This window comes from Pteropus medius, unplaced genomic scaffold (genome assembly GCF_902729225.1).
Source record: "Pteropus medius unplaced genomic scaffold, Ma_sr-lr_union100, whole genome shotgun sequence".
Lineage (NCBI taxonomy): Eukaryota > Metazoa > Chordata > Mammalia > Chiroptera > Pteropodidae > Pteropus > Pteropus medius.
In genome coordinates this window covers 4,103,514-4,128,813 of record NW_024355990.1, presented here as the reverse complement: position 1 = coordinate 4,128,813, position 25,300 = coordinate 4,103,514, and the positions used below count along the sequence as shown (strand labels likewise).

Sequence of the window (25,300 nt, the reverse complement as noted above, 5' to 3'; positions counted from 1 at the left end):
TTATAATTACGTTCTTTGCTCAAAATGCCCCTGCTTAGACTATTAGCTACTGGTTTGTATGCTTTGAAAGCTAATGTGCTCAGAGTCTTGACTGTGGGTTGGGAACGTTTCTAGTTGTTAGGAAGGGGATAAAAATGTCCAGGAAACTTCCCTGCAGAGAAGTACAATTGCACAAATAAGCGGATGGTCTTTTATTACTTCTCAGGAACTAACAGGACCAATAAGCAACTCCAGTTCATTTTCTAGCGGACACGCCTCCTTCCTGTTACATTCAGCCCTGGCTTGAGGCTGAAGGTACAAAACATTTAGACCATATTTGCAGCAAGGCCCACCTGACAAATGGGGAATAAATTAGAATTGTGACTACATAATTTTAAACGCTGGGTAGAAAGGCCAAGTACAGTCCTAAGTAATGCAGAAAACGCGTTACCTACAACAGGAACCAGTACAAGTAGTCCTGTTTTTTACAAATTTAGATCTTAAACACGTTAAACAAGGATTTAACTTCGGTGCTCAGGAAAGGGACGGAACCTGCAGAAGGAGACTTACATCCAGGGTTTGGGACCAGCCATGGACCTAAACCAGCCTTTATTTTACATCCATTGCCTTCTGCAGACTCGGCAGCAGTTAGTCGCCCTGAGGTGGGGCAGTGGGCGGCTCTGCAATGGAGTGACCAGACGAGCAAGATAACAAATTCCTTTATTTGTAATTTAAGAGCAATGCAGACACCGAGAGACAGGGTCTTATTCTCTATCTAGGGCCTTGCTGGGGATGACGCTAAATGCTTTATGGTTCAGAGGCTGTACGCACAACAGCTTCTCAGAGGAAAACACGGTTCTCTACAAAAGGTTTACGTGCAGTTGGCCAGGGAGAGGACAACTCTCAGGGCGCCCAGCTGCCCGCCCAAGTTCAACGTGAACACACGTCTCCCTGCGGCCGAAACAGCTGAACGGACACCAGAGTTAGCACTGTCTCTGCCTCTAACGCCTTTGCAGTGTCAGAAGATGTTCAGGTTCTTTTCAGGAAAATGTGACTTCTGTTTGAGGGACGGGATGGTGAGGGCAGACGTTTAAGGCCCTTTACCCATTAGCTGTGTCTCCCCCTCGACTATCTTAAAGCCTCCTACAAAGCGAACGGCACGAGACCACCCGAGTCCCCTGCAAGGAAACGCTGCGGACGTCACACTGCTGTCGCCTCCCATGCGTCTCAGGAGTTCCAGAGAAAGCTAGTCGTCCACAGTGATGTTCCGGAAGAGGTACGCCATGGACTCCCCGTTGTGGATTCTCCGAATGGCCTCAGAGAGAATCAGGCTGATGTCCACAGTCTTTATCTTGGGACACTGCAGCTTCTGCACCTCGTGAGGGACAGTATTCGTCACCACCACCTAGTCATGGCAGCAATGGAAAATAAAGCTGCTGATGTGTGCCCCAACGCGGTCACGTGGAAAAGTTTATCCCACATTGGGTCCCCACAGCCCAAGTTCCGACCTGCAAAACCTTATTCTATTCCACTGAGTACAGTTTTACAAACAAATTTAACCAACTTAACACAAGGGAAAGGTCTCGTAGTTCCAAACATGGAGTTCTCAGTGCCACGGTCTTCGTACGCAGGAATGACAGGCTGAGTGAGCCCAGCATCGTAACACTGTCACACTGTCAGGGCAGAATTCGAGTCTTGACAGAAATGCTACTTCAGTATCGAATCATGTTGAAATACGAAGTATACTAAAGTACACAGAGCAAATCTCCACGAAAACAGACCTGTATTCCTAACTCTACATCTGCCCCCACAAATGGCTAGCCATCAAAGGCACAGCGTCACAGCCCCTCCGGAGCCGGGTCTGGCACTAGTGACCGGGTTGTTCTGCTGGTCACAGGGAGGTATGCAGCGACCTGACTGCGGCTAAGCGTCCCAAGCCCTTGGAAAGCACAAACCTCATCGATGGAGGACTCCTCGATGAGGCGGGGGGCCTCTGCGGACAGGATGCCGTGAGTGGCCATGACGTAGATCTTGTAAGCGCCCCTCTCCTTCAGGATCTCTGCCGCAGCGACAAAACTTTCCACGTCGTCGATGATGTCATCCTGAGGGGAGACGGGAGCTAGCGTTAGGGAGCCACCCTCCACCCCCGCCTATGACACACACCTCTCTGCACTTGTGTCGGAGAATGTCGAAAATCAGAGCCATCTGCCTAGGTCAGAGGTCGAACACCCAGCGGTGGCAACGGAACCGCGTGGGCCGTGCCGTGTGTACGTGGCTGTCAGCACAAAGAGCAGCAAAGCCGCACAGGCCGGTGTGACGCTCACAGCTCGCGTTTAGGGCTGCCAAGACTCATTTCTGTGTTTCAAATTTCGGATCAATCCTGCACAGCCAGTGTCCGTCTGCTTTTTTCCCAAGAGAAAGTGGAATGACGAAAACCCGGAACGAAGTGAGCCATTATGAAGGCCAGTCCTCTGGCCCAGCCAAAGCACACAGAGCCGGGAGCAGCCACATCACGTTAGAGCGCCAGGAATGAGACGTTTGTTCTCGTTAGTAAAACCGGAACGGTCATGTCTAGTTCGGCTCATGGCTCTAAAGCTTAGAGCTGAGTAGGTCAGCTGGTCTGGCGGAACCTACACCCGTTAAGACAAAGGTTACTTGTGGGGTAGAACTGTCTTCCGGGAGTTACTGTGCCCTTTTTACATCCGTAGGTTATAATAATCCCTGTTCATCTATGCAAAAATTCTCCTTGCCCCGAGGGAGTTTGGGTGAGAAAGGACAGATGGAGCCATTTAAATCTACCATCGATCCTGGAAAAACCATCCCAAAGTGCACAACCCACTAAGAGACAGATGCACAGGAAGGAGGACGCAGGACCGTACCACTATGATCGCGATGCTCCCTCCGACGTCTCCGACGACAGTTATCGGTGGCTTCTCTTTGGCCATCATCACTAGCAAAACAAAACAAATGACGAGACCCCGGTCAGTCATGCATCACTGAGTAAATGTGACCAAGACGTCATCCTCTGGGAGGCATGACAAAACCATACACCCAGGCTGTCAAAAACGGACTGTCCAGAGCCACGCTGTCCAACAGAAACAGGTCCGACATCTGTCCTTTTACACTCTCTGGTAGTCATGTTAAAAAGTAAAAACACGGGTGAAATATATAGATTTTAGGTTACCTGATATGTCCAAAATATTACTATTTCAATGTGTAATCAACATGCAAGTTTACTGGAAACGTTTTCCATTTTTTCATACTGAGTCTTCAGGATTTGGTGTGCACACATGGCACTTCTCAGCTGAGACCAGCCGCGCATGAGGACCGGCCGCCAGGCTCCAGACAGCCCCGGCCTAACAATGGAGCAGCGCTGAGAGGCACCTCCCTGGTGGAGAGAGGCAGTTCTGCAAGGCCCTCCAAACGGAAAGATCCGACTCAGAGACTGATGAAGGAATGCGAAATAAATGCCGCTCTGCAGAAAACGGAACCGAGAAAGCCAGCCGGATGAAGAGCTGGCATTCCTTTTCTTCCAAAGTGACCTTATTTGGACAATGTAATCTTATTATCAGATAACTGCACTATTGACAGAATCAGAGCTTCCTGAAAATAAGGAACTTAAAAACAATGAGTCCATCACCTTTTCCTGATTTAATTAGTCCTTAAAGTAGAGGCTTATCTCACTACAAAATTCCTATCTGGAAAAGGTCCACCGGTGCACAAAAACACAGGACAGGGAAGGGGAAGGACAATTCACCCTCAAAAGGAGGTCAGGAAAGTGAGAAGAGAGAGAAGAATACTTCAGAAGAATGGGCTAAGTATTCTAGTTTTTTGGAATGCTTTTTATTATTCTGAAATATTTATTAAACTGGTAGTGGTGGAGGGGGAAGAGAATAAAATTCGGAGTGATCATACAGTTGAGTAATTATCAATTAAGAACCATTTTAGCTGATTCCATTTACAGGCACTTGTCAAGCTCAAAGGACAGGCGTGCCTTTCTGTACATAACCAGTCGGCTGAGCTGAAATTCAGCACTGTTACTGGCGAATTTCAATCAACATTTCCTGCTTTCCCATCCCAGAAACAAGGGCAAATTTCTTGAATTTGGACAAAGAGGCTCTGCATGTAAATATCATCTAAGGGGGAGAAAATACATCGCCAACATCTGGAAAGCATTCCTCGAATTCTGTCTTTAAACTGGACCATGTGGGCAGGTGGTTATGTTGACCTACTCGCTTCCTAAAGAGACGTGGTCCCTTTTGTTGACCGTTTTTCTCTGTAAAAAAGAAAAAGATTGCAAGCCAGTATTCCTCATCAAGGATCATATTTTTACGCAGAAAACATGTCATAGTACTCTTGTTTACTTCTCTCTAACTCTGCCTCTCCGAAAAAACTTCTGTCAGTTTGAAATGAGAAACACCTGGCTTTAGGATCTGGATCAAACTGAACACATAACTTGGTGCCTACTGAAAAAGAGATAGACTTTATTATAGGGTCAAGGGAAAAGAAAATAGTACCTGAAAAAAAAAAAAAAAAAAAAAAAGCCCCTAATTTTCCAATAGCTTGCCCAGAAAATACAACACCAAAAATTCAAATTTAGTAATATGTGTACTAAAGGTTAAGGATAAAGGATGCTTAAATAATCCCAAGTTTAAGATTCTGCCTTCTTTCTCCATTTCGTCAAAAACTCAATCTGTTTAAGAATAAAATGAATTGTATACCATATCAGCCAGAAATCACTGTTAAAACTATATCAACTCACTGAAGTAAAAACGTCAATTTATCGAATGAATTCTAATGTTCTTATGAAGTAGAAAACTGTGTTTTGCTTTTAAAATTGGCATTTTCCAAGTAAAATAATGCTGCATATTTACAACGATCTTAGATCTCTCTCTCTCTCTCTCTCTCTCTCTCTCTCTCTCTCTCTCTCTCTCTCTCTCTCTCTCACACACACACACACACACACACACACACACACATTCTTTTAAAAACTCTGTCCCCGGAGTCAATTAACCAAACCTTTCTCTCCTAAAATAAAGAGCAAAAAAGGACTAAACACAATTATTCATTCTTTACTCATTTTGATCTTGCTCTACTTTAAGTTCAATGGACTATCAAACTTTATCAACAGACTGACATTTAAAAGATATAAGAAATAAGGTCTCCAGCAGAACTGGAACTGAAATTATTTTCAAGCTCATAACTCTACAGGTAAATAAGTCAAAATTTGCATTTAACAGATGCTCACGGACAGCTACTGTCTGTTTTCACCTTAGTGATGAAAAACACTCTTCTCTTATGAAATTAACAAGCCAGGAGAATCAAGCCAGAAAAGGTGACATCCCCTCATTTTTGTGACCCAAACTCTTAGTCTTCACCACTGTGGCAAACAGAGCAGAGTGGAGGGGGACCATTGCCGTACAATCCCTCCAGGTCCAGGAGCTGCCCTCGCCATCACAGAGCCGTGCAGTCTACCTCAAGAGACAAACACTTACACAGCTCCGCGTTTCATACCGTGCTCCCACACAGGAGTCCTCCTCCTCCGCACCGCCGGCCTTCTGGACTGGATCACTGCCTGCGACGCTGGCGGGACCTCAGCTACCTCTCTGGCGTCTATTTGCTTGATGCCGCGGCACTTACCTCCCCCTGGTCGAGACCGGAAATGTCCCCAGACAACGCCACAACATCGGAGGGGCGGGGACAAAATTAGCCTAACTACTGCTGTTCTTAAAGAACGGGTTCATCTTTCTAAAGGACGCAGGCTCCAAGCATGAATATCTGCTTTCCTTTTTTGGCCTTTTCCTACCATTAATTAAATAAACTACTGAAACATAACTGACGAATAAATATAAAGCATATTTACTTTGGAAGGTAAAATCATACATACAAGAAATGACATTTTTTTTTTTTTCAGAATTCTCTTGACTACATCTATACAAGGGAATCATAAAAACGAGTCGATGGCGACTGTACAAGTTGTAATGTAGACACACCGACACGTATATGGAGGAACCGCTGCTTCGCCACACGCAAGGTGACCGGGAGGGGAAAACACTGCTACAGTCGTAAGTAACAGCAACGCTCTCAGGATAGAGAATCTCGCCACATAAAAATATTGTGATAAGATGGCAATATCTAGCAAAATAACCTCTGAGCCCGTAATCTTATTTCTTAGAATTCAGCCTATAAATATAGTCGGGTATGAAAGAACGTAAGACAAGGTTACTCGCAGGCAGTAAGTGTGGTGACTGAGTGTATGCTGAAGCCCAAACCTTGGTTCTTAAACACCACTTTACGGGAAATGGGACTGATTAAAAGCGCAGGAGGAACATGGAACACCTAGTCGTACCAGAAAGTAAGGAAGTACCAAAAAGTGAGGGACATGTCAAGAGAACATGGGAGCAACTTAAGGGCGTTCTCCATGGCCAAGCCTGAGATGTTTTGAGCATTAAAACAAATAGTAGCAATGGACTACATAATACACTGAAGAACGTAAGATTCTACGAATCCATACTGATGTAAATCGATAAATGAATAGAGAAGAAGGGGAATTAGAAAACCATCATTTGACAATGATCATTGTAATTCAACCTAATCACGAGGAAACAGACAACTCCCACTTAAGGAGTATCCCACAAAATGACTGGCCTGCACTCTACGAAGTGTCAAGGCCACAAGAGACAGAGACCAGAGGGCCATCCCAGGTTAAGAGGGACTAAAGAAAAGTGACAACTGAGTGCGGCATGTGCCTTACACTGGGTCCTAGTCCAGAAATCAACCGTTTTCTCTCGCTCTAAAGGACACTGGTGGGGACGACTGGTAAAATCTGAATAAGGTCTGACGATTGGACGACAGCAGTATAACAATGCGTCCTAAATCTGATCATTATAAACAATTAGAATGTGTACACCTTAGATGGGGACCTCTCTGGAATAAACTGTCTGAGGTGTAACCATTCTAATTTTCCCCACCCCATTACTGCCTGTATGTTTCTCAGGCCTGGCAAATAGGTACATATTTTAAAAAGAAATAATCTCCTTCCTCTAAAAAACATAATATATCTTCCCACATAGAATGCTGGTTATTGCCACTCAAAAACTCCATGGAAATAAATAGCCTTCACACTACTGGATTAATTAAGTTTGTCAGGTATCAGGTCAAAGAGCTATAATAATGACACGAGGCTAAAAGTCACCTGATCACCAAAGCCTGGCATCTGATCAATGTTTTCTCTCACCCGTCGTATCAAAATAGAAAAGCTCAAGGTTTCACAACATCACACATACAATTTTTTTTTTTTAATTTTTTTTTACACTTATAGCACCTGGTCTTCCCAGGTGGCCTCCCATCCAAGTACAAAGCAGGCCCAACCCTGCTTAGCTTCCGAGATCAGACTGGTTCAGGGTGGCATGGCCGTAGACACACACTTTTTTACTAATGCTAAAATCAGTTCATACTCTCTGAACGCTAAATGCCATGCAGATAAGCCCAATCCTCTGCAAATGTGTGTAACGCAACGCCCTTTCAAAGGGGAAATCAATGTGACACTATTCGATTATTCAAAAATACCAAGACAGCGTCCATCCACAGAAGTACTAACTCCTCGCCAGTCAGTCAGTCACCCTACTCAAAACTTTCTTCAATTTACAAATAAAAGGAAAACACAGGGCTCATCTTACATGGCAATTCCAGGCCCGGGTGGACGGTGGCATTTCTGACCATCGGAGGTGAGTGACGACCGTCGTCCATATCCAGCTCTGTGCACTGTGCTTCTCCATGGATCACGGCTAGACCCAGACGGAGCCTCTCAGCGTATGACTGGGCCCTAAGAGAGACGTGGGGATGTGGTGAGCATCACTGGAAGAAACCCCAAGCGTCGCTTTGCCACCACTTTATTAAGCATAAACTAAAAATACCATTCGACCTTTTAGAGACACGCAAAGGGATTATTTCTATAAATCAGAATGTAAATGCCTCAAGAGGCACACGAGTTTAGATGTGAGCTGGCATCTGATTCTAGATAATTTTGGTTCCACCCTTTGTCCAATATTCTAATGCTCGCCTTCAGAGGAACAACTATGTCCAAAAGGTCTCTTAAAACCCCTGCCTGAAAAGGGCTCACAGCTCTTCTGTTTTCCCTTTCCTGAGAACCTGAAGGAAGAACGTCATTCTCTCCCAGAAAACCAAGAGATTCAGAGAAGCACTCGTGTTTGGCGACTAGAGACAGAAAGGGCTGTGCTGCGGGACGTGACAAGGACCCAGGGAAAGCTTGAGCCAACGAGCTTTCACAGGCTGTACTGACAGACCCTGAGTCCCTGGGTCCCTGGGTCCCTGGGTCCCTGGGTCCCAGCGAGAAAGGCTAGCGGACTTCCGGAGTCACCCGGAAGGGCTCGCTCTGACTTCCGGATGCACCCGGAAGCGATTTTATAAGCGTCTGGCTCATTTACCTTTTTGCAGCATCAGGAGACTTAGCTACGATGACTGCATTTCTGTAATTTGGAATCTAGATTTGGAAGAAAAATAAGAAAATACTGAAAAGTTATCAAAAAATAACACCTTTATGTGCTATCACATTTTCCTCTTATAACAAGGATCCACGCTAGCAATCACATATGCTAGAACTTCATTCACACATCTTAGAATGTTAACGCTTATCAATTAACATCACTGCAAAAGTACTGCTACATCAAGATAAAAAGTAATTAATTCTTAAAACCTTCATTTAAGAAAACATAAGCAAACTGCTAAAGATACTTAGAAGGAAATCCATTTTTTTAATGCCTTTGAAATATATGATCCTCCATGCCCAAACGCTGACCCTATCTGGCTGCCTCAGGCATTAAGACCTAAGAAAAGATCATGTGATGTGCCTTTCAATGTTGAAATCTGATACCAGAGAAAAACTACATAGGGTCCCTTTTGAGGACAATGGGTATGTGCTGGTGGCTCCTCACTTCTTCCTGGATATACTGAAGCAGGAAAGGTGAGGCTCTAAGGTTGTCCACGGGAAAGCTGAAAAAGCCTTGTATTTCCTTTTGATGAAGGTCCATAGTGATAATGTGAGTTAAACCTGAAATTTTAAAACAAAAAATTACAAAGTTCACCCCTACAAGTTAATGGCTACAGTGGACACAAAACTAGACGCCCACTCCTGTTTCCTAATGGGAGACTGAAGGCAGGGGTGTTGTCAACAAGCACATTCGTTATAGACTTTATTTGCAGCCTTCACAAAACTTCATGAATTGGAGCACGTGTCCAGCCTAACGTACAGGAGGAGCCTGTAAGCTTCTCCCCTGGCAGAGCTGACACTGAGAAAACAGTGTGCTCTCCACCATTGTTATTAGCTCGTTCCTCAAAGTCAAGAAAATTCAGGCAGAAGCAAAAATATGAAGATGGAATTAATAAATACTGAAGCAAAAACAGGTAAAAAATAGTAAGGTCTTGATGAAAGAATCCAGGAAGACGCGCTAAAGGGCTGTGGCTGGGGCAGAAGTAACAGGAAAGCAAAAGCTAAGCATTCGAGGAAAAGAAACATAATACAAAGACAAGCTACTGAGGAGTTTGGAGCAATTTCTATACGCATAAAAGAAAGGGTCAAGAAAGTCTTATAGAAAAATAATGAAGACAGACTCTTGTAATCAATAGCACGAAACAAAAAAAGATACATAAATACATTGTAAATGGCCGAAGGTCGCAGTAAAAGTTCCAGACCAAAGAAACTTGTATTACTTGTTCTTTCTAAAAACATTAGATTTTTAGAGAGAACGGAATTCAAATATGTTCCTGAGGATTCAAATATAGTTTTAAAATAAACATCAAAACAAATAAAATTCAAGTAATTGTAAAGTGTTGTTACATCTGATTCATAGGCCAGGAAGTATGCCACCCCTACAAAAACACACAGAATAAAAGCCATGACACTGAGCTGCTCCACATAAAGACAATCAGGGACGGGGAGAAAAGAGTATATAAGCTAAAGAAATAGTAAAAGAAAAATCCAGTTTTAGTATTACGTACATAAATAGAATTTAGCTAAGGCAAATACACAAATCTAGACCTGAAGCTCAAACGATCACGTACGAATGCCAAGGTCGCCAGTTAAAATTTAATAAGATGAAATGTGAAAGAAGTAAACAGAACAATGGAAAAAAGGCCAAGATTAGAATAGAAAAGCAGATAACGTCACGCTGGAGTAAGAAAAAGAGAAAAAATGTACAAATTTATATCTAAGCTCACATATCCCTAACCAGTACTTGCAAAAGGAAATGAGAAAAAGAAATCAGCAAACGACACTTAGAGAAAATAGGTCCTGAACTAGATACATGAGGTGTGGACTAATCTCGAGTAGGGACATGTCCTAAATGACAGTGTGGGCCCCGGGGTCTCCAACGCGCTCACCTGCTTTCGCCAGCATGGACGCTAGTAGCTTGCACACGATGGAACCCCTCTTCCTCATCTTGCTTTGCTTGCTGTAGGGGAAATAAGGGATGACTCCGATAATATTCCTGGCACAGGCCGTCTTCAGCGCATAAGCCATGATCAGCAACTCCATCACAGCTGTATTCACATCTCTGAAACAGTGGGAATTTGTGTTTGGATTAATTTCACGCATGAGCCTCTAAAAGTTCTCGACGTCAGCAGTCTAACACGGGCTGCCAAGACGGGCCTTACAGGCGCTGACTTTATCACCATGGCTGACGACGGCATCTCGTGAACACAAGGGAAAGCCTGTAACTCTCCTCTTTAGCTGTGTAAACTCCAGTTTTCATTTGTGGCGACTGAGATCCACTCTCACCTCTGCCTGGGTCTCATCAGTGACAGTCACTGGAGTGGCATGTAAAGCAGACGTCAACTGCTGGTGACCAGAGTTACTCGGCACCTGCCCGTACCACCCCAGGCACTCAGACTCAGGCCAGCATGCTGGCACCTGGTTTTCCTGGGCCGCCGAGGGAAACCACCTGTCCTGCTAATGAGTGTTATTACCAGAAAGGGTTTGGTACCTTCTGCTTTGGGGGTAGAGGGCACGGTGGGGAATGGGGAGGTCTTGGAATTGAATTTCCCCAAATCTCCCCCATCCCTGCTTTCCTTGAGACACACAGATTCCCAATAAAGATGAACCCAGACGGACAAGAGGAGGAAATGTGAATTTGAAAGATATTCAAAGAAAAGGTTATTCCCAATTTTAATGAATGCGGATTGCTACCCTTTGCTAAGGCTGATCAAGTCAAAGGTGGGCTTTGCCCTTAAAGACACCCCCTCTTCTGCATCAGGACTGTGTCTCCCTCGCCTTCCCCAGACAAACAGGATCACACCCCATATCTTCGTCCCCACCCACGTGTCAGGAATAGGTTCTTCAGGCGTCTGTTCTTAAATGCTCTGCTCCACAGCAGAGATGTTGCCCTCATTTAAAGCAAAATGGAAAGCCTGCCATCGACACAACAGAGACTTAATAAAAGCGTGTTTTTCAGCTTAAAGGACAGGCCACTTCTTCCAGACTCTTCCAACTTTCATCTACCAGTCTCTGAGGGTGCACGCCCTTAGGGGTACACCCAGAGGTGAGCATGTGCAGACACATCTTTTTACTCTGACGTTTTCCACCTCCACGTTCGACTCGTGGAACTTCCAACCTCACCTCTGTCATTTGGAGTTTTTTCGTAACTATTTCGGGGTTCTGTCATGAAAACATTTCTCCCAGAGGGGAGACATAACTGATTCGGGCTCAACTTCGAGACGTTCCTTCTGGAGTGCTGACAGGTTACATTATTTTCCAGGTATCATTTCCTTCCTCTGAAATAAACTAGAGCATTGTTCTCCTTCATACTGTCAACATAAGAAACATCCGAACCTACAGAGAATTTTTATGAGCTTATTTGAGTCGAAACGGAAAAGTTGCCGGGAAGTGAGATCTCAAATGCTTGTGAGAATAACAGTTCTACGGTTTCTTTCACGCATTTGAAATTAAGGTGCAAACGTAAGGAAGATGACGTGGGGGTGGGGGAAAGCAAGGCAGGGACTGGATTACAGATCAGTTAAGGTGACGTGCTCTCCTGAGGGTGCTTACACCTGCAAGGGGCATCACTTCTGACATCTCGGAGGTGTGTTAACCAGGACGTGTGTTAACCAGGACGTACAGGGCTGGCTTACAAACCTTCCGCCAAACCAGTCACAGGCCTGGGGCGGGGCTACCCACCATGACCTGCCCAGGTAGGAATTTATGATTTATTACAGCACCCGTTTTTGTCTGCAATACTCCCAAAGTAATCATGTCCCAAGTCGGCCATAAAAAGGACAGAGGACACACAATCTTTTGGCATCATCAGGACAGAACCCTTGTCAAACTCTTTCAGAACACTTAGGAGTTTCTAACACTTGGTCAATTTTTGTTCATCCGTTCAGCAAACAGTGACTGAGTGACCTGAGTCAGCCACTGTATTAGAGGAGATAAAATGGGGACTCCCAGAGACCCACACTGGATGACTATTGTGCTAATCATCTGTCCCAGGAGGGAGCATGACTAACTCATGCAACAATGTTCCCCTTCCCAAACACTTTTATACTTTATTCCCTTCCCTCATCGGATCACCTAAATTGACGCCTTGTAGGCTCTGAATGTTAGGCTGGAAGCCTGCATGGTACTTCGGAGGTAGAACGTAAATAACTCAGGAGGCCACATCTAGATTCAACACTAAGCATCGCATACATTATAGCAAAAGTCCTCTCCCACATACAGGCTGCTCGTCAAGGTTAGAAATAAAACTGGAGCTTCCTTAACCTTCCTCTTGTGTGATACTGTGTGTCATCAGGAAAGTCCCATGGGAAGTGGTTTCTTACACCAGATCCCAGTGCCAGCATGCTCAGAGCAGAAGTGAATGCAATAGCTTCCAGAAGACTATCTGTCTGGGTAGTGCGTGGTTAGCTGGCTTTGCGACGGCATTGATATACACAAGCACGTGAGACAGTGAGGTTTGGCACACCACAGGGGAGGCCCAGATAGTAAGATATTAAGGCAGTAAGAACAATTTTGGAGGAACCTTGATTTCAGAATAACTTTCCTTCCATTAATTACTAATCTCTCCCAGGAGGTTTTTATTTTCCATTTTTTCTTCTTCCTAAAGATCTATGCCAAAGGATTCAACATCCGCCAGCCTGAGTCTAAGGAAAGCTGCTCTCGCCCCACCCCTTATTGGTCAGGAAGGCCACAAAAGGGCCTTTGTCACACTGGCCTTTCCCATTCACTGACAGACGCTAGACAAACTGGACACCAGGCAGCTACTCTGTGGACTAGCAGGGTGAAGAAAATTTGGCGGGCAGCCTCTGCTTTATCTGTTCCCTAAGACTGTTCCAAGTACATCCTGGCTACTTCTTGTAGTCTTTGTATCTAAGTAGGACACTCTTAATTGTTTACCAACTGTTTTTCTTTTCCCTAAGATAATCACACCCTATGTTAAACTTGGCCCTTACTGCTCTCTCAGGCAGAAAGGAACGTGAGGTGGGGAAACAGACTTGTCCTGCGTACATCAATTAAACTGCCCAGGGCTGCACCCAGGCCAACATCACAGATGGAAACGAGACCAGGGTCATGGGGTAGGATGTACCCGGCCCCACCTCCAACAACTAATCATCTGGGGCAAATAAGTCCTCAATGTCCTTTCATTGCATGACATCCTAGAACTTATAACGTAGGCGTGAAAATTGCCCTGCAAAAAATACTCTGGAAGCTTCCTATCTATTTTACTTGGTTCCGCTGCTCAGTATTTAAAAGCTCCTTGAGTACCAGCTGTGATATTGTGACTTATAGTAAGGAACGTATTTGGTCTTCTTCCCTATTTCTGGCACAGAGTTCCTAAAACAAATTTACTACCTGATGAGAACAATAAGGGTCTTCTGTTATGTTAATGAGGTGACTTTTTTGAAGCATCCAGGTAACCTAAGGATGAGGGCTGCTTACAGATGATTACAGGGCCCTGACGAGAGGGCTGGAACTTTCAGCCCCACCTGCCTGGCGGCTGGGGAAGGACAAGGGGTGGAGGCTGAATCAGTAATTGCCAATGGCCAACGGCTTAATCAATCATGCCTATGTAATGAAGCCTCCATAAAAACCCAAAAGGAAAGAGTTTGGAGATTCTAGGTGGTAAGATTCTAGGTGGGGATGCGGATGAGCGGTGCACCTGGCCACGTGTGGAAGGTCCACGTCCCTTCTCACATACCTTGCCCTATGCACCTCTTCTGTTTGGCTGTTCTGAGTTCTGTGAGCGGCTCTAGCAAATGGACTGAACCCAAAGAGGGTCTTTGGAACCTCTGATCAGTCGGTGGGAATCTATGCCGCATAGATTCCTTCCTCTCGATAACTGTTTATAGCAGATGACAGTAAAAATCTAAATCCTTCGTGTTCTTCAGTTGGTATTAAAGTTTTCTGTAGTCGAGCAGTAAAAGCACTAGTCCACGTGGCAAACCCTACGACCTTTTTTCATATGCGAGACACACACGTCCGCACAACACACACACTCTGGTCCTTCCTCCTGTGTCCTCTCCCATCCCCATCATCCTAAGAGATACCGAGTGAGGATATTTTGGTTTGATACCTGGAAACTGAACCACCAAACTGACATTAAAATTCTTAAAGAGTTTGCTTACCCTGGTTCGGGCGTCAATACAAATGGAGAGACTGCGGCCAAGAAATCGAGGGAAGGATGAGAGTCGGGAGGGCGGCGATGGGAGAATCAGGAGAGATCACACGATCTGTGTTAGAGATCAGAGCTAAGATCATCACGCCCTCGCATTCCCAATCGCCACGTACAAAGGCGAAAGTTCGACAGCCAAGAAGGCTGATAGGAAAACAATCCATTCATTTGAAACACGGTGTTGGAGGAGAGATCACCATAAATAGGGACGAGTTGGGCCCAAAGCATCGCTGGAGGCAAAAGTGACAAAACTGAGGTTGTCCTGCTTCAGGCACAACGTGAGAAGGAAGGGTGCTCTGGGAGGACAGCAGGCGGCAGGTAAAGAGGGGACCGAGGATGAGTGGGCCGACTCCATGAGCGAAGCCACAGGCGTGCTGAGTCTACAGGAGCTGAGCAGAACGGATGTCGCTCATTCGCAGGGTCGCAGGAGTTGGAGCCGACTCAACGGCACGTGACACACACACTGAGCCACTGAGGTGACGGTTGTGGCTTCGAAACCATCTCGAAACGAGCGCAGCTAGCGGCCCGCAGCGTCTCAGCGAGATGGCCGCGGCCGTTCCACAGACCCACGCTCTCTGCTGCGGCTCCAGGGACCGCTCCCCGCCTCTTCCTGTGGTCCAGCTTCTAACGCCCTACGTACAGATGAACAAAACATGCACGTTTCCCGACTGGCCATTACTCCACTCTTTTGACCACGCTGATTTTGTCCTTTCCCTGGAAAATGCCTGCAAAGCCATGATCCTTGCTCGGTAAACTCCAGTCTAGTCTGTATCTCTGCCCCCAGTGCACTCGCGGTGGTGTGTATCAAATATTTATCTTGAGCACTGCTGGTTACCATGAGACATCAGAGCGAAGAATTAGATAAAGCACAACTTTTTACTGCAAGACTAACAACCCCCTGTTTGGAGAGCGCGAGGGGACAGTGTGTTCGCAGTGACCGTTATTTTCCCGTGCCAGTACACTGTGAACTTCCACTGCTTATGACATGTTAAGGGGAATCTGAACTAAAACCAGGAATTTCAAAGTCCAGACACAGACCCCAAAGGTCTTTTTCCGTTTCAAATAAGATCCAGTGGGAAAGGGAGGCCCACCAAGTATTAGGGACTCACTGAGGTCTCAAGGACAGAGAGGGAGTCACAGTTATTCTATGAAGATGGAAATGTACAAAAGTTGCATATTATTCATTAAGTCACTCCGCAAGGATTTGAGGGACTGTATATGCTAGTGACGTAGGTCGAAATCCATTTATTCATCAAACGAATGGGTTTTGGGTGCTGGAGACACGGCAGTGAACAAAGAAAAATCTTTGCCATCATGAAGCTTATGTTCTGATGGGAATATGGAAGGAGATGGGTCACAACAAGAAAATTAAGGATAGAGCTGTCTGTCCCTCTGCCCTACGTGCATGAACACACGCACACGTACGCGCACTCACGTGCGGCAATCCAGGTTTAGAGAACATCAAAGGGGCCGATGGGAACACCTGCCTCAGACCGCGGTGGTGAAGACCAGGTGAGAAAATCTACCTGAAGCCCGCAGAGCAGGGCCGGGCACATACCGGCCACTGCACAGTTGGCTATTGCTATTATTATGTCTCTTCCCCACTTCCTAAATGCAGAATAAAAGTAAAGAGAAAAGATAACTCAGTAGCCTCAGGAAAATGTGCTATATAAACATTCAGTCTGACTAAGTCAATCTTATGATTAAGAAAGTTATCAAAAAGGATGATACTTCACATAAGGCATCAAAGCCTCGACTATTCCAGCTCATCGTGAAAATGAAAAACTTATCGGCATCCTACCTCTCCAACACCTGTACTTCAGTGGTCTGCCAACGGCGGGGGAGGCAGCCCATCACTGATGCATCCACATCTAACAAGACGGGGTCCGATGTGGGACGGTCATAACTGCCCAGTTCCTCCCCCAGCTCAGGTGTGCTCCCTACACACACGGAACGGAACAAAGCTACCAAGCGCACAGCCGCTTGTGTGCTGGCGCACACCTGATCACAATCGGGCCACCTCTGCCCCAGAGACGAGCTCAAAGTCAGACTCAGATTCCAAGCTATGATGTGGGCCTGTGAAGCAATGGTAAGATTTCTTACAAGATAAACCGTTCTTCACATGACACGCATTCTTAGGGCAGAGGAAAGAGACGTCGCTGACCAACAAGACTTTGGACTTAGACTATGTGTTTCCTGGAGGACCAGGGACAAAGCTGGCCCGTGATGGTTGTGGTGCCCAAGGTTCTGTTTGCCACACCTCAATAAACCAGTAAAGGGCTCTCAGGAATCTAAGATGGCCATGCCGAGGCCTAAGGTCACAGGCGGCTCTTTCCTATGTTCTAAGGCAGTCAGTTCGGGGCAGGGGGGAAGTGACAACATTGCAAACTCACTATTTACCACCAGCAAAAACCAGGACGAGCACAGAACGCTAGGGAGCATCTGTGGGCAGGGCGAAGGCCCCCTGCTACATGTGTTTGCTCCCAGGCAAGCCCCTGGGTCTTCCCCTCACTTCAAAGGTGCACTGTCGAACGAAATGCTCAGCAGAGAGACCCACCACCAAGACGCAAGCGATACAAAACCAAAATTGCTGGAGACGTAAATTAGTACATCCTCGATGGACGGCAGTGCGGAAGTACCTATGGACACTACACATGCATGTACCCCGACATCCGGCAATTCCAAGTCTCAGACTCCCCGCCCACAGATGTACCCGAAACGAGCGCAATGACACACACTCGGGGGTCCTGCTGCGGCGCTGCCGTGTCGGCTCAAGACCAGAAACAGTCGGCTGTGTGCCTGGCGGAGCCAGTTCCGGGACGGCCACATGATGATGAAGCAGCCAAAAGGCAAGACACGGAGGGCACAACCCCGCTTCTGTGCACAACCTGAATCCCGTCACCACTGCGAAAACCAATATAAACCGAGCCCCTTCAAAATGGAGCTGGAGCAGCCACCCCAGAGGAACTGCGCCGCACGCCTTACTCCCCAAACCGCTGGAATGTTGGGATTGGGCAAAGTGACCTCTGGACGGGGCCAGGCAACACTGTCTTCCAAACAACTGTTTGCAAAGCTAACAGGAGAGCAGACAGTCTGACCACTGGACTGACGGTTAGAGACATTCTTTAGAATCAGCACCGCCGTGTAGAGCGAAGAATAACAGCTTCTTCGCACCTGTACAGATTCCTTCCCTGACTTACTGTCACCAACAGAAAGTCCCTTCCTCCTATTCATGTAATTAACCCTCTTCCCTTTCTCATAAATACCCCTCGCCTTCACCCCCGCCCCTAATCAGAACATTCTGAGTTTCTGCCTGAATCGGCGCTTCCCAAATAGCTACTCTTTTAGGCCTCAAATAAGCGCTTGTTGCCTTTCACGTCAGCCTTTCAATTTGTAGGTTAATGAAATATCTGACATACCTAAGCTGAGAAACAATTCGACGAAATAAACTGGCTAAAGTGTCAAAGTTCTGAAAGTCACGGGAAGACCGAGGAACTGCTCCAGACTGGAGAAGGCTGAAGAGGTGTGACAATTACGTGCCACTTGGGGTTCTGACCTGGCTCCATGTGCCATGAAGAGCATGACTGGGATGATAGATAAAACCTGAACGGGGTCTGAGGGTTAGATGGCCGTCACGAGTGAGTGTCAGGATTCCCGTGCTGATGGCTGTACTGTGGTCTTGTAAGAGACGGTCCCTGTTCACAGGAATTACCTCTAAAGTATCTGGGGGTGGCGAAGCAACAGATAGACAACCTACACTCCGATGGCTGCACCATACCTACAAGTTTTCAACAAGTTTGTAACTGTTTCAAAATAAGAATTTTTAAAAGATGAGGTAGTTCTTTATGTGCTAATACAGTATATTGTTTTAGTTTTTAAAATTCAACACAGTATATATTAGACTCCTTTTATATAAAAATTAAGAAAAACATATAAGCAATTGCTTGACTATGCAGAGTCTCTGAAAGAATATCGAAGAAATGAATAACGATTGCTGCCTGGGGGTAGGGGGATGGGGTGACAAGGTGGCTGGGGGCAGAGGGCAGAGGGACGTGTCTTTATGTACTCTTTTGAAACTTATGCAGATAAAATTAAAATTACTCGTCTTTTGGTTTTGAGGATCACTTGAATTATGGAGCCTAAATGTATATACACATATAAAATACAGAGGAATAACTAACTATGTGAAGTAGTTATATCAGAAGACTGGGGAGTGCATGGGGGCTGGGGAATTTTTATTTTTTGATACGCATTTCCATAATGCCTATAATTTTAGTAATTAACACTTTTTATAATTAGAAAAAAGTATTAAAAATAAAATACTTAGTATCTGCCCGTTATCACTGCAAGAGAATTTTGTTTCACTGGGGTTTGATAACTCAGTCCGTGACCCTGTGGGTCCCATCTCATTTGGACAGTTAATTTTCTCAATCCCCTCAAAGGAGACTTTAAGGAAAAACGGTTTTTATTTTATCTTCTCTGTACATTCAGAACACTGAATATTTCTGGTCACCAAATGTATAGGGTGTTTTTCTCACATCAAGTAACTCTTAGAATCTCTGAACACCAGCAGGGTGTCCTACAATTCAATTAAATTCTGACGCTATCTACTTGGAGAACAGCATCAAACCCCATTGGCTAAGGGCTCAGTCCCACAAGACAGAACCGCTTCCTGCCACTTCAGATGACAACTGCCAAGTCCAGACTACCACTTGTGATTGTGACCGACACTCTACAAATCAGAGGTTCCTGTGACTCTCCCCCACCTTGGGGTCTATTAATTCGCTAGAGCGGCTCACAGAACTCAGGAAAACAGTTTCATATGCAAATACATTTATAATTTAAAGAAAACGGAATTGTTGTTCATGTGAAAAGATAATTAAGTATCTCATACACAGTAGTGCTTACCTGGGTATTGTCTGTATAATGAAAATATCTTGGCCACGAACAGATTCTTTTATTTCAACTCTTGTTTCTGAAAAATAAAAATGTTCCACAGTTTTAAGAAAAACACTTTATGGTAATAATCAAGCACTATTTGAAGGAAGTAAAGATGAATCTAAAACAGCACTTTGCTTAGTGCACCAAAATAAATTCTTACTAGATCTCAGAATGACATGTACAAGCGAAGGAGAAAAATAAACCGAAGACAGACAAGGAGGCAAAAGTAACAAACGGTCTATGTAAAATCTCAGGGTCCAAAAAAGAAAATCTATCACCAAAGTAAAGAACGAATACTGAAGATTTGGTGGGGAGGGGCAACAGGTGGGCCAGGAGGAGGAAGAGGGGGGGGACGGTCTACAGCAAATAAAAAGGCCAAAGGTTAACACCCTTATCATTCTTTCAGCAAATGCTGAGCCTCCCTCTGTGCCAGGCCCTGTGCCGGAGTCACAAAGTGGAGGACTTTGCCCATGGGATGAAGACTGACCCAGGGAGACAAAGCAAAGCCAAAGGCTGGCAAACTCTCAGGCCCACGTGCCAGAGAATGACCAGCTGTGATACAGCAGAAAGAATAATGGGGCTGGGAACAATGGCCTCATTGCCAGCTGGAACGTGCAGTGAGGAAGGGAGTATGGGAACACGCAAAGAGGTAGGACAGAGTGTGCCAAGCAGACGGGGAGTCAGTCAGTGGATGGTTTCTAAAGTCACCAAGTAACACGTTACCAAGTGTGAAAGCTGGATGAAGCCTATCTGGGGGTTAATTATAACACACATGAAACATATACATCCTGGGAATGTGTGTTTTCCATTAAACTATCATTGCCTTTTGAATAAGTTGCTCTTGGAGATCCCCAAACACCATTATGTCTTAGTAATTCATCTCAAGCTACTTATACCATAGATAACTCTACCTCAGAAAGAGAAAAGAAGGCAGAGAATCATGAATCCGGGCTTTCAACTTTAAAAAATAATTCCAAATTATTTGATACTAACTTGTCTTTGTAATAAATAAGGACACTATAATCTAAAATATGTGGCCCCTGGAAGATTTACGATGCAGCATTCCTAGGACACTGGCCTCCAGCAAAGTGCCTTCAAGGATCATCAATTAACTTCAGCATTCCCCACAGAAACCCAGAGCAAGAAAAAATGGGTCACCAAGCCAGGTGAGCGTCTGCGAGAGACTTGAGAGAAAAACTTAAGAGATGAAAAGAACCGACAGAGCGTTTTTCAGTAAATCATCACTACCTAGTACCAGATTGTGCCTGATGCCATTTGATGACCTAATGAGACAGATAAAAGCAAAAAGTAGTTACCAATACAGCCCAATATAGAAGAAAAATCTTATTCCCTACATCTCCCCTTTTTTCATTTCAAAATGACAGGATATTTGCATTATCTTGGAAAAAGAGGAAAGGAGACTTTAAGGGGGTGAACAAAGACATCGAGATTTGAAGGGAAGTAGAGAATGATGACTTAGACCTCTAATGTTAAAGAGAAAAATGTTTCTTTGTTAAACGTGAGTAATATTTACCTTTTAAAAACACGCCAGCCAATTAAATAGTTTAGAGAACAAATAATTTTAACTTACCTCCATTGGTCTCTTGATATACCACAGACTTCCCCAATTCAGCACCAAGACGCCTACAGGGAGGGAAAAAAGGCCATTAAGAGTGCTCTAAAAAAACTCCAGTTCACATGCATATGTTAAACGAAAAGACTAAAATAATCAGGCTGACATTCTTTCCCAAAAAACTATATAGAAAGTTTGATTCATAAGGAATTAAAAATGCTGTCACTCCACGAGCAGCTTTAAGAGCTCACCATTCGGTAATGTAATGATTTACTGGGACAAGCCCACAACCAAAGTTTAATGTCTAGTTCACTGTTTTATGAATAATAGTTGTCTTGGAAAATCATTCCCAAACAAATATTTGGTTACTAGCAAGAATTCCAAAAACACAAGCCTCCATTGTCAAAAGCATATAGATTTCAGTGCCATTAGCCAAATGCAGTGTGAATCTTGTTTGGATCTCCTTTAGAACAAAGCAAATGTGAAAAGCTCTTTTTAAGACAATCAGGGAAATATGAATAAGGACTGGATACTCGATGATATTAAGGAATTAATGGTGTTGTATTTTGTTGTGGTGGTGGTGGTGGTTTTGTTCTAACTGGTTAACGTTCCCATTTATGAATGAAATGATATATGATGTAAGGTTGGAATCTGTTTAAAAATATTCCAGCCAGGTATATAATGAAATATTACTCAGCCTTCAAAAGGAATGAAATTCTGGTACATGCTACAACATGGATGAACCTTGAAGAAAGCATTCTAATAAGTCAGATGCAAAAAGACAAATACTGCATGATTCCACTTATAGGCGGTATCTAAAATAGGCAAATTCACAGACACAGAAAGCAGAATAAAGGTTACGAGGGGCTGGGCGAGGGGACAATGAGAGATTAGTGTTTAAAGGGGATGGAGTTACTGTTTGAGATCACGAAAAAGTTCCAGGAATGGGCAGGGGTATTGGTTACACGAATCGTACACTTTTAAAGTGGCTAAAACGGAAAATTTTATTTTGTATTATTTTACCATTAAAAAAAAATTCCAGCTGAAAAAAAAGGTGAGGGACTAGGTGGAGGAGGGGAAACAAGATTAACAAAGAGGTGCGGAGTGTGGAAGCTGGAGGGAGGGTACAGGAGGTTCACTGTCGCCCACCTGCAATTACAGACCCAGGGAGGTGAGGCACCTAACTTTTTTTATTGACTAAAGTCCATCAAAAAGTTTGCCCGAAAATTCCTTTAGATCTGAAAGGAATCATGAAAATAAAATATAATCATCTCAGGGGTCAATCTAATCTAACGCTCTCCAAACTCTAGTGGTAAACCTTTTTTCAGACAAAAACTAACTGAGAAGCTTATAACTACTGAGAATTACCGAGAAACAGATAAGAGAATTAGAAATATTTATTGTTCGTAGTAACTTAAAACCTTCCAGAACGAGGCAGGGAAGAGCCTAACATAAAAACAAAAAAAGGAAAAACCACTGATGTGTTAAATGTGCCCACTTCCTTTCTGCTTTCTCTCGGCAAGGTCAACGTGTGGTAAATCTGACCCAAAACAAACACACACGAGCTTTATATTTAAAGTTAGTATTTTAGTTGGCCTCAGAAAGAATCAGGGGTTAGAAACAGAAAGAGGTAGTAGATTGCAAAAGGACTGTTCTTTTACCCTTCTAACCTCACTTGTAACTCCAACTGAAAAGCAAATAGACATTACTGAGTAAATACGACTAAAGTTTCCACTTCTACATTTCTAACTAGAATTTTAAAAAATAGTCATGCCTTTATTCATCAACTCCGAAAAATTCACAGAGGAACTCTAATACAAACTGTTTAAAATGTGAAAAAAAACAAACAAACTCTGTTAACAAAGTCAAGCTCTTCGTTTGTCTTCCATTTGCACCAAGTTCATAAGGCTCTTCCTTTACTTTGGGGCTCTGGGATTCTCCACAGGAGTCAACTGGAAAAGAGTCCATTTAGTGAGCAGATAGTATTCAGAGGGCCACTGTGAGCCTCAGCTCTGCTAGATGCTTGATAATACACGATCTTGTTCATGTCTAAGATATTCTTGCCCGATAGATAGAATCAGCTCTATTCTACAAACGAAGTTCAGGAGAATCGAGTCTCTTGCCCAGTGTCACAGAGCTAGAAGTGACAAGACGGGGAAGAGATCTGAGAGCTGTCTCAAGGCCACTTGAGACCACAGGAGTCCTTGGGTCAAAAAGACACGGAAAAACAAAGCCTACTTCAAATGACTAAACCAACCTAAAGTCGACTTGCAAAGTACAGTGAGCTCTACCATGTCTATCACCAGCTCTGACAAATCTGCTCCCCGGGAGCTGCCTTGTCCCCCTGCCGCCCCTCTACTGCACCCACTCAGTCGGGTCCTCCGCGTTGTGACTCCCTCCTGGCCTCTGTCTCATTGAGGAGGCTTGGGAATGGGGATGACCACATTCCGAGGTCAACGCCAACCGTGGGAAAGGGAGCGGACCCACAGCCCCCCTCTGCAAGGCGCTCGCTCCGGGGGTTGCGGCACCCCAACCACCGCCCTGGGCTGCGGGAGCCGGGAGCCGAAAGGGGGGCGAGCGGTCCAAGTAACCAGGGGTGGGTGGGAGTGTTAAGCCGTTAAGAGTCTGCCAAACTTGGGGAGGGGGGTCGCCATCTGTCACCTCCGAGGGTTTGTCCAGCCCCGAAACGGAAGGATCCTGCGACCCCCACCCCCGGTGCAAGGCGACGGGGCCAAATTATCCCCCCGCCGGGGAGGAGGAGCGGGGATGGCCCCCGGGGAGGGGTCCCGCGGGCGGTGCCCGGCCCCCGCCCCCACCCTTACTCGGTGATGCGCTTGGCCAGCTCGGTGCAGGCGGCCGTGGAGTTGGCCGAGAAGACTCGGTAGCCGGTGCGGGCGGCGTTCATGGCCGCGCTTGCGGAGGAGCTGGCTCGCGGGGCGCGGAAAGCCGAGGGCACGGAGCGCGGGGGCAGCAGCAGCAGCTTCCTGGGCATCGTCCGGCCCGCGGCGCGGTTACAGCCGGCCCGCGCGGGGCTGCAGCCGGGAACGGTGCCGACTGAGGGGGCCGCGAGGCCCGGGGGTCCGGCCGGAGAAGATGCCAAGGAACCCGGCAGAGGAGGGGAGCGGTCCAAGATGCCCAGCCTCCTCGTACGAAAGGCCGCGACGCGCTCTGTGGGACCCGGAGCTCCGGGCGAGCCGTGCCGCAGCCTCCCGAGGGCCAGTGGCGAGGCCGCCGCCCCCTCCGGGGCTCCGGGCATCCGAGAGGGGCCGGCTAGAGCGGCCGCAAAGCCGCCATCTCAGATGAGGGCAGGGCGGTGGGCAACGCTCTAAAAGCCTGATATTCCTAGGGAAGCGTCACAGTTCTCTCCACCTCTTGACCGTGTCATCCACACAGGATCTCGTTTGCTGTCACGTCCTCGGGAGGTGCGTCCTGACTCGTTAGTGGTTCCAGCCCTTTCCAATTTTCTGCCAGGATCCAAAATGTCTGCCTCCGAGGAGGCCGACGATCTAGCCCTGCGTCTCTATGATAACAGTGCTAGTCCAGCGAGGCGCAGGCGTTCAGCTGGGATTCATTTGAAAAGTGGAGGGCGGGGTTGTTTTCCTCTGGTTGCCTGCAATACTAAAATTCCCCAAAGATGGAATACTCCTGAGCCTGCTCTTTATTCCCCAGACGCCAACCTTGTATCTGCATATAAGGCAAGGTTTCCTGAACGGGTCAAAAGCACTCCTGAAAGTCTTTGCTTTGCTTTTAATCTTAAAAGCCTTCCTTCCTCCCCTTCCACGTGCTCTGTCTTTCAGAGACCCATTCGCAAAGCATCTGCTCCACGAAGTTTTTCTAGATCACCTCACCGACCGAAAGCTGCCCAACCCCGTCCTCTCGCCAAACCATGTATAGTTGCTCGTATTTTTATTTACCTTTGTGAACATCTGTCTTCCCAACTAGGGCGTAACCCTCTTAGGGCAAGATCACGTATTAGTGCTTCATGTTTCCCAGTCCTTAGGGCAGTGCTGTGCGTTCCGGAGGCACGCAATCAGTGCTTGCTGAATGAGGCCCAAGAAGAAAGTATAGGACAGGGAAATATTTGAGTCACCAGTAACCAGCTGGGGAGGGAGGCAGTGTCCCTGCC

At 45.8% G+C, this 25,300-nt stretch overlaps 1 protein-coding gene and 1 long non-coding RNA gene across 4 annotated transcripts; one reads left to right on the top strand and one right to left on the bottom strand.

Moving 5' to 3' along the window:
• Nucleotides 1–681: 681 nt before the first annotated feature.
• On the bottom strand, nucleotides 682–24,562 carry PRPSAP1 (phosphoribosyl pyrophosphate synthetase associated protein 1). 3 transcript variants are annotated; one of them, XM_039859117.1, is made up of 10 exons: nucleotides 24,544–24,562; nucleotides 21,193–21,245; nucleotides 19,569–19,635; nucleotides 10,378–10,550; nucleotides 8,934–9,049; nucleotides 8,427–8,482; nucleotides 7,659–7,804; nucleotides 2,859–2,929; nucleotides 1,935–2,081; nucleotides 682–1,384 (listed from the first exon to the last, which is right to left on the bottom strand). In XM_039859117.1, exons 4-10 carry the CDS (start codon nucleotides 10,529–10,531, stop codon nucleotides 1,226–1,228), a joined length of 849 nt encoding a protein of 282 aa, XP_039715051.1. In that variant the 5' UTR covers nucleotides 10,532–10,550; nucleotides 19,569–19,635; nucleotides 21,193–21,245; nucleotides 24,544–24,562; the 3' UTR covers nucleotides 682–1,225. The 3 variants fall into 3 exon arrangements, with proteins under 3 accessions (XP_039715051.1, XP_039715049.1, XP_039715050.1); XM_039859115.1 differs by lacking the exon at nucleotides 24,544–24,562 and adding an exon at nucleotides 23,997–24,424; XM_039859116.1 differs by lacking the exon at nucleotides 24,544–24,562 and adding an exon at nucleotides 23,997–24,199 and having other exon boundaries at nucleotides 683–1,348.
• LOC120599962 (uncharacterized) lies at nucleotides 19,952–23,997 on the top strand. The gene is made up of 3 exons (XR_005652028.1): nucleotides 19,952–20,250; nucleotides 20,615–21,120; nucleotides 23,246–23,997. It is a non-coding gene; the product is annotated as an uncharacterized LOC120599962 (long non-coding RNA).
• Nucleotides 24,563–25,300: the final 738 nt, after the last annotated feature.

Bases quoted from the DNA above. Each gene is read 5' to 3' on its own strand.
- PRPSAP1 (XM_039859115.1), bottom strand. From the start codon at position 24,166: ATGCCCAGGAAGCTGCTGCTGCTGCCCCCGCGCTCCGTGCCCTCGGCT. The intron at 19,636-21,192 runs GTAAGTTAAAAT...TTTATTTTTCAG, and splicing joins ATATCAAGAGACCAATGGAG to AAACAAGAGTTGAAATAAAA. The intron at 1,385-1,934 runs GTTTGTGCTTTC...TGCCATGACTAG, and splicing joins AGGAGTCCTCCATCGATGAG to GTGGTGGTGACGAATACTGT.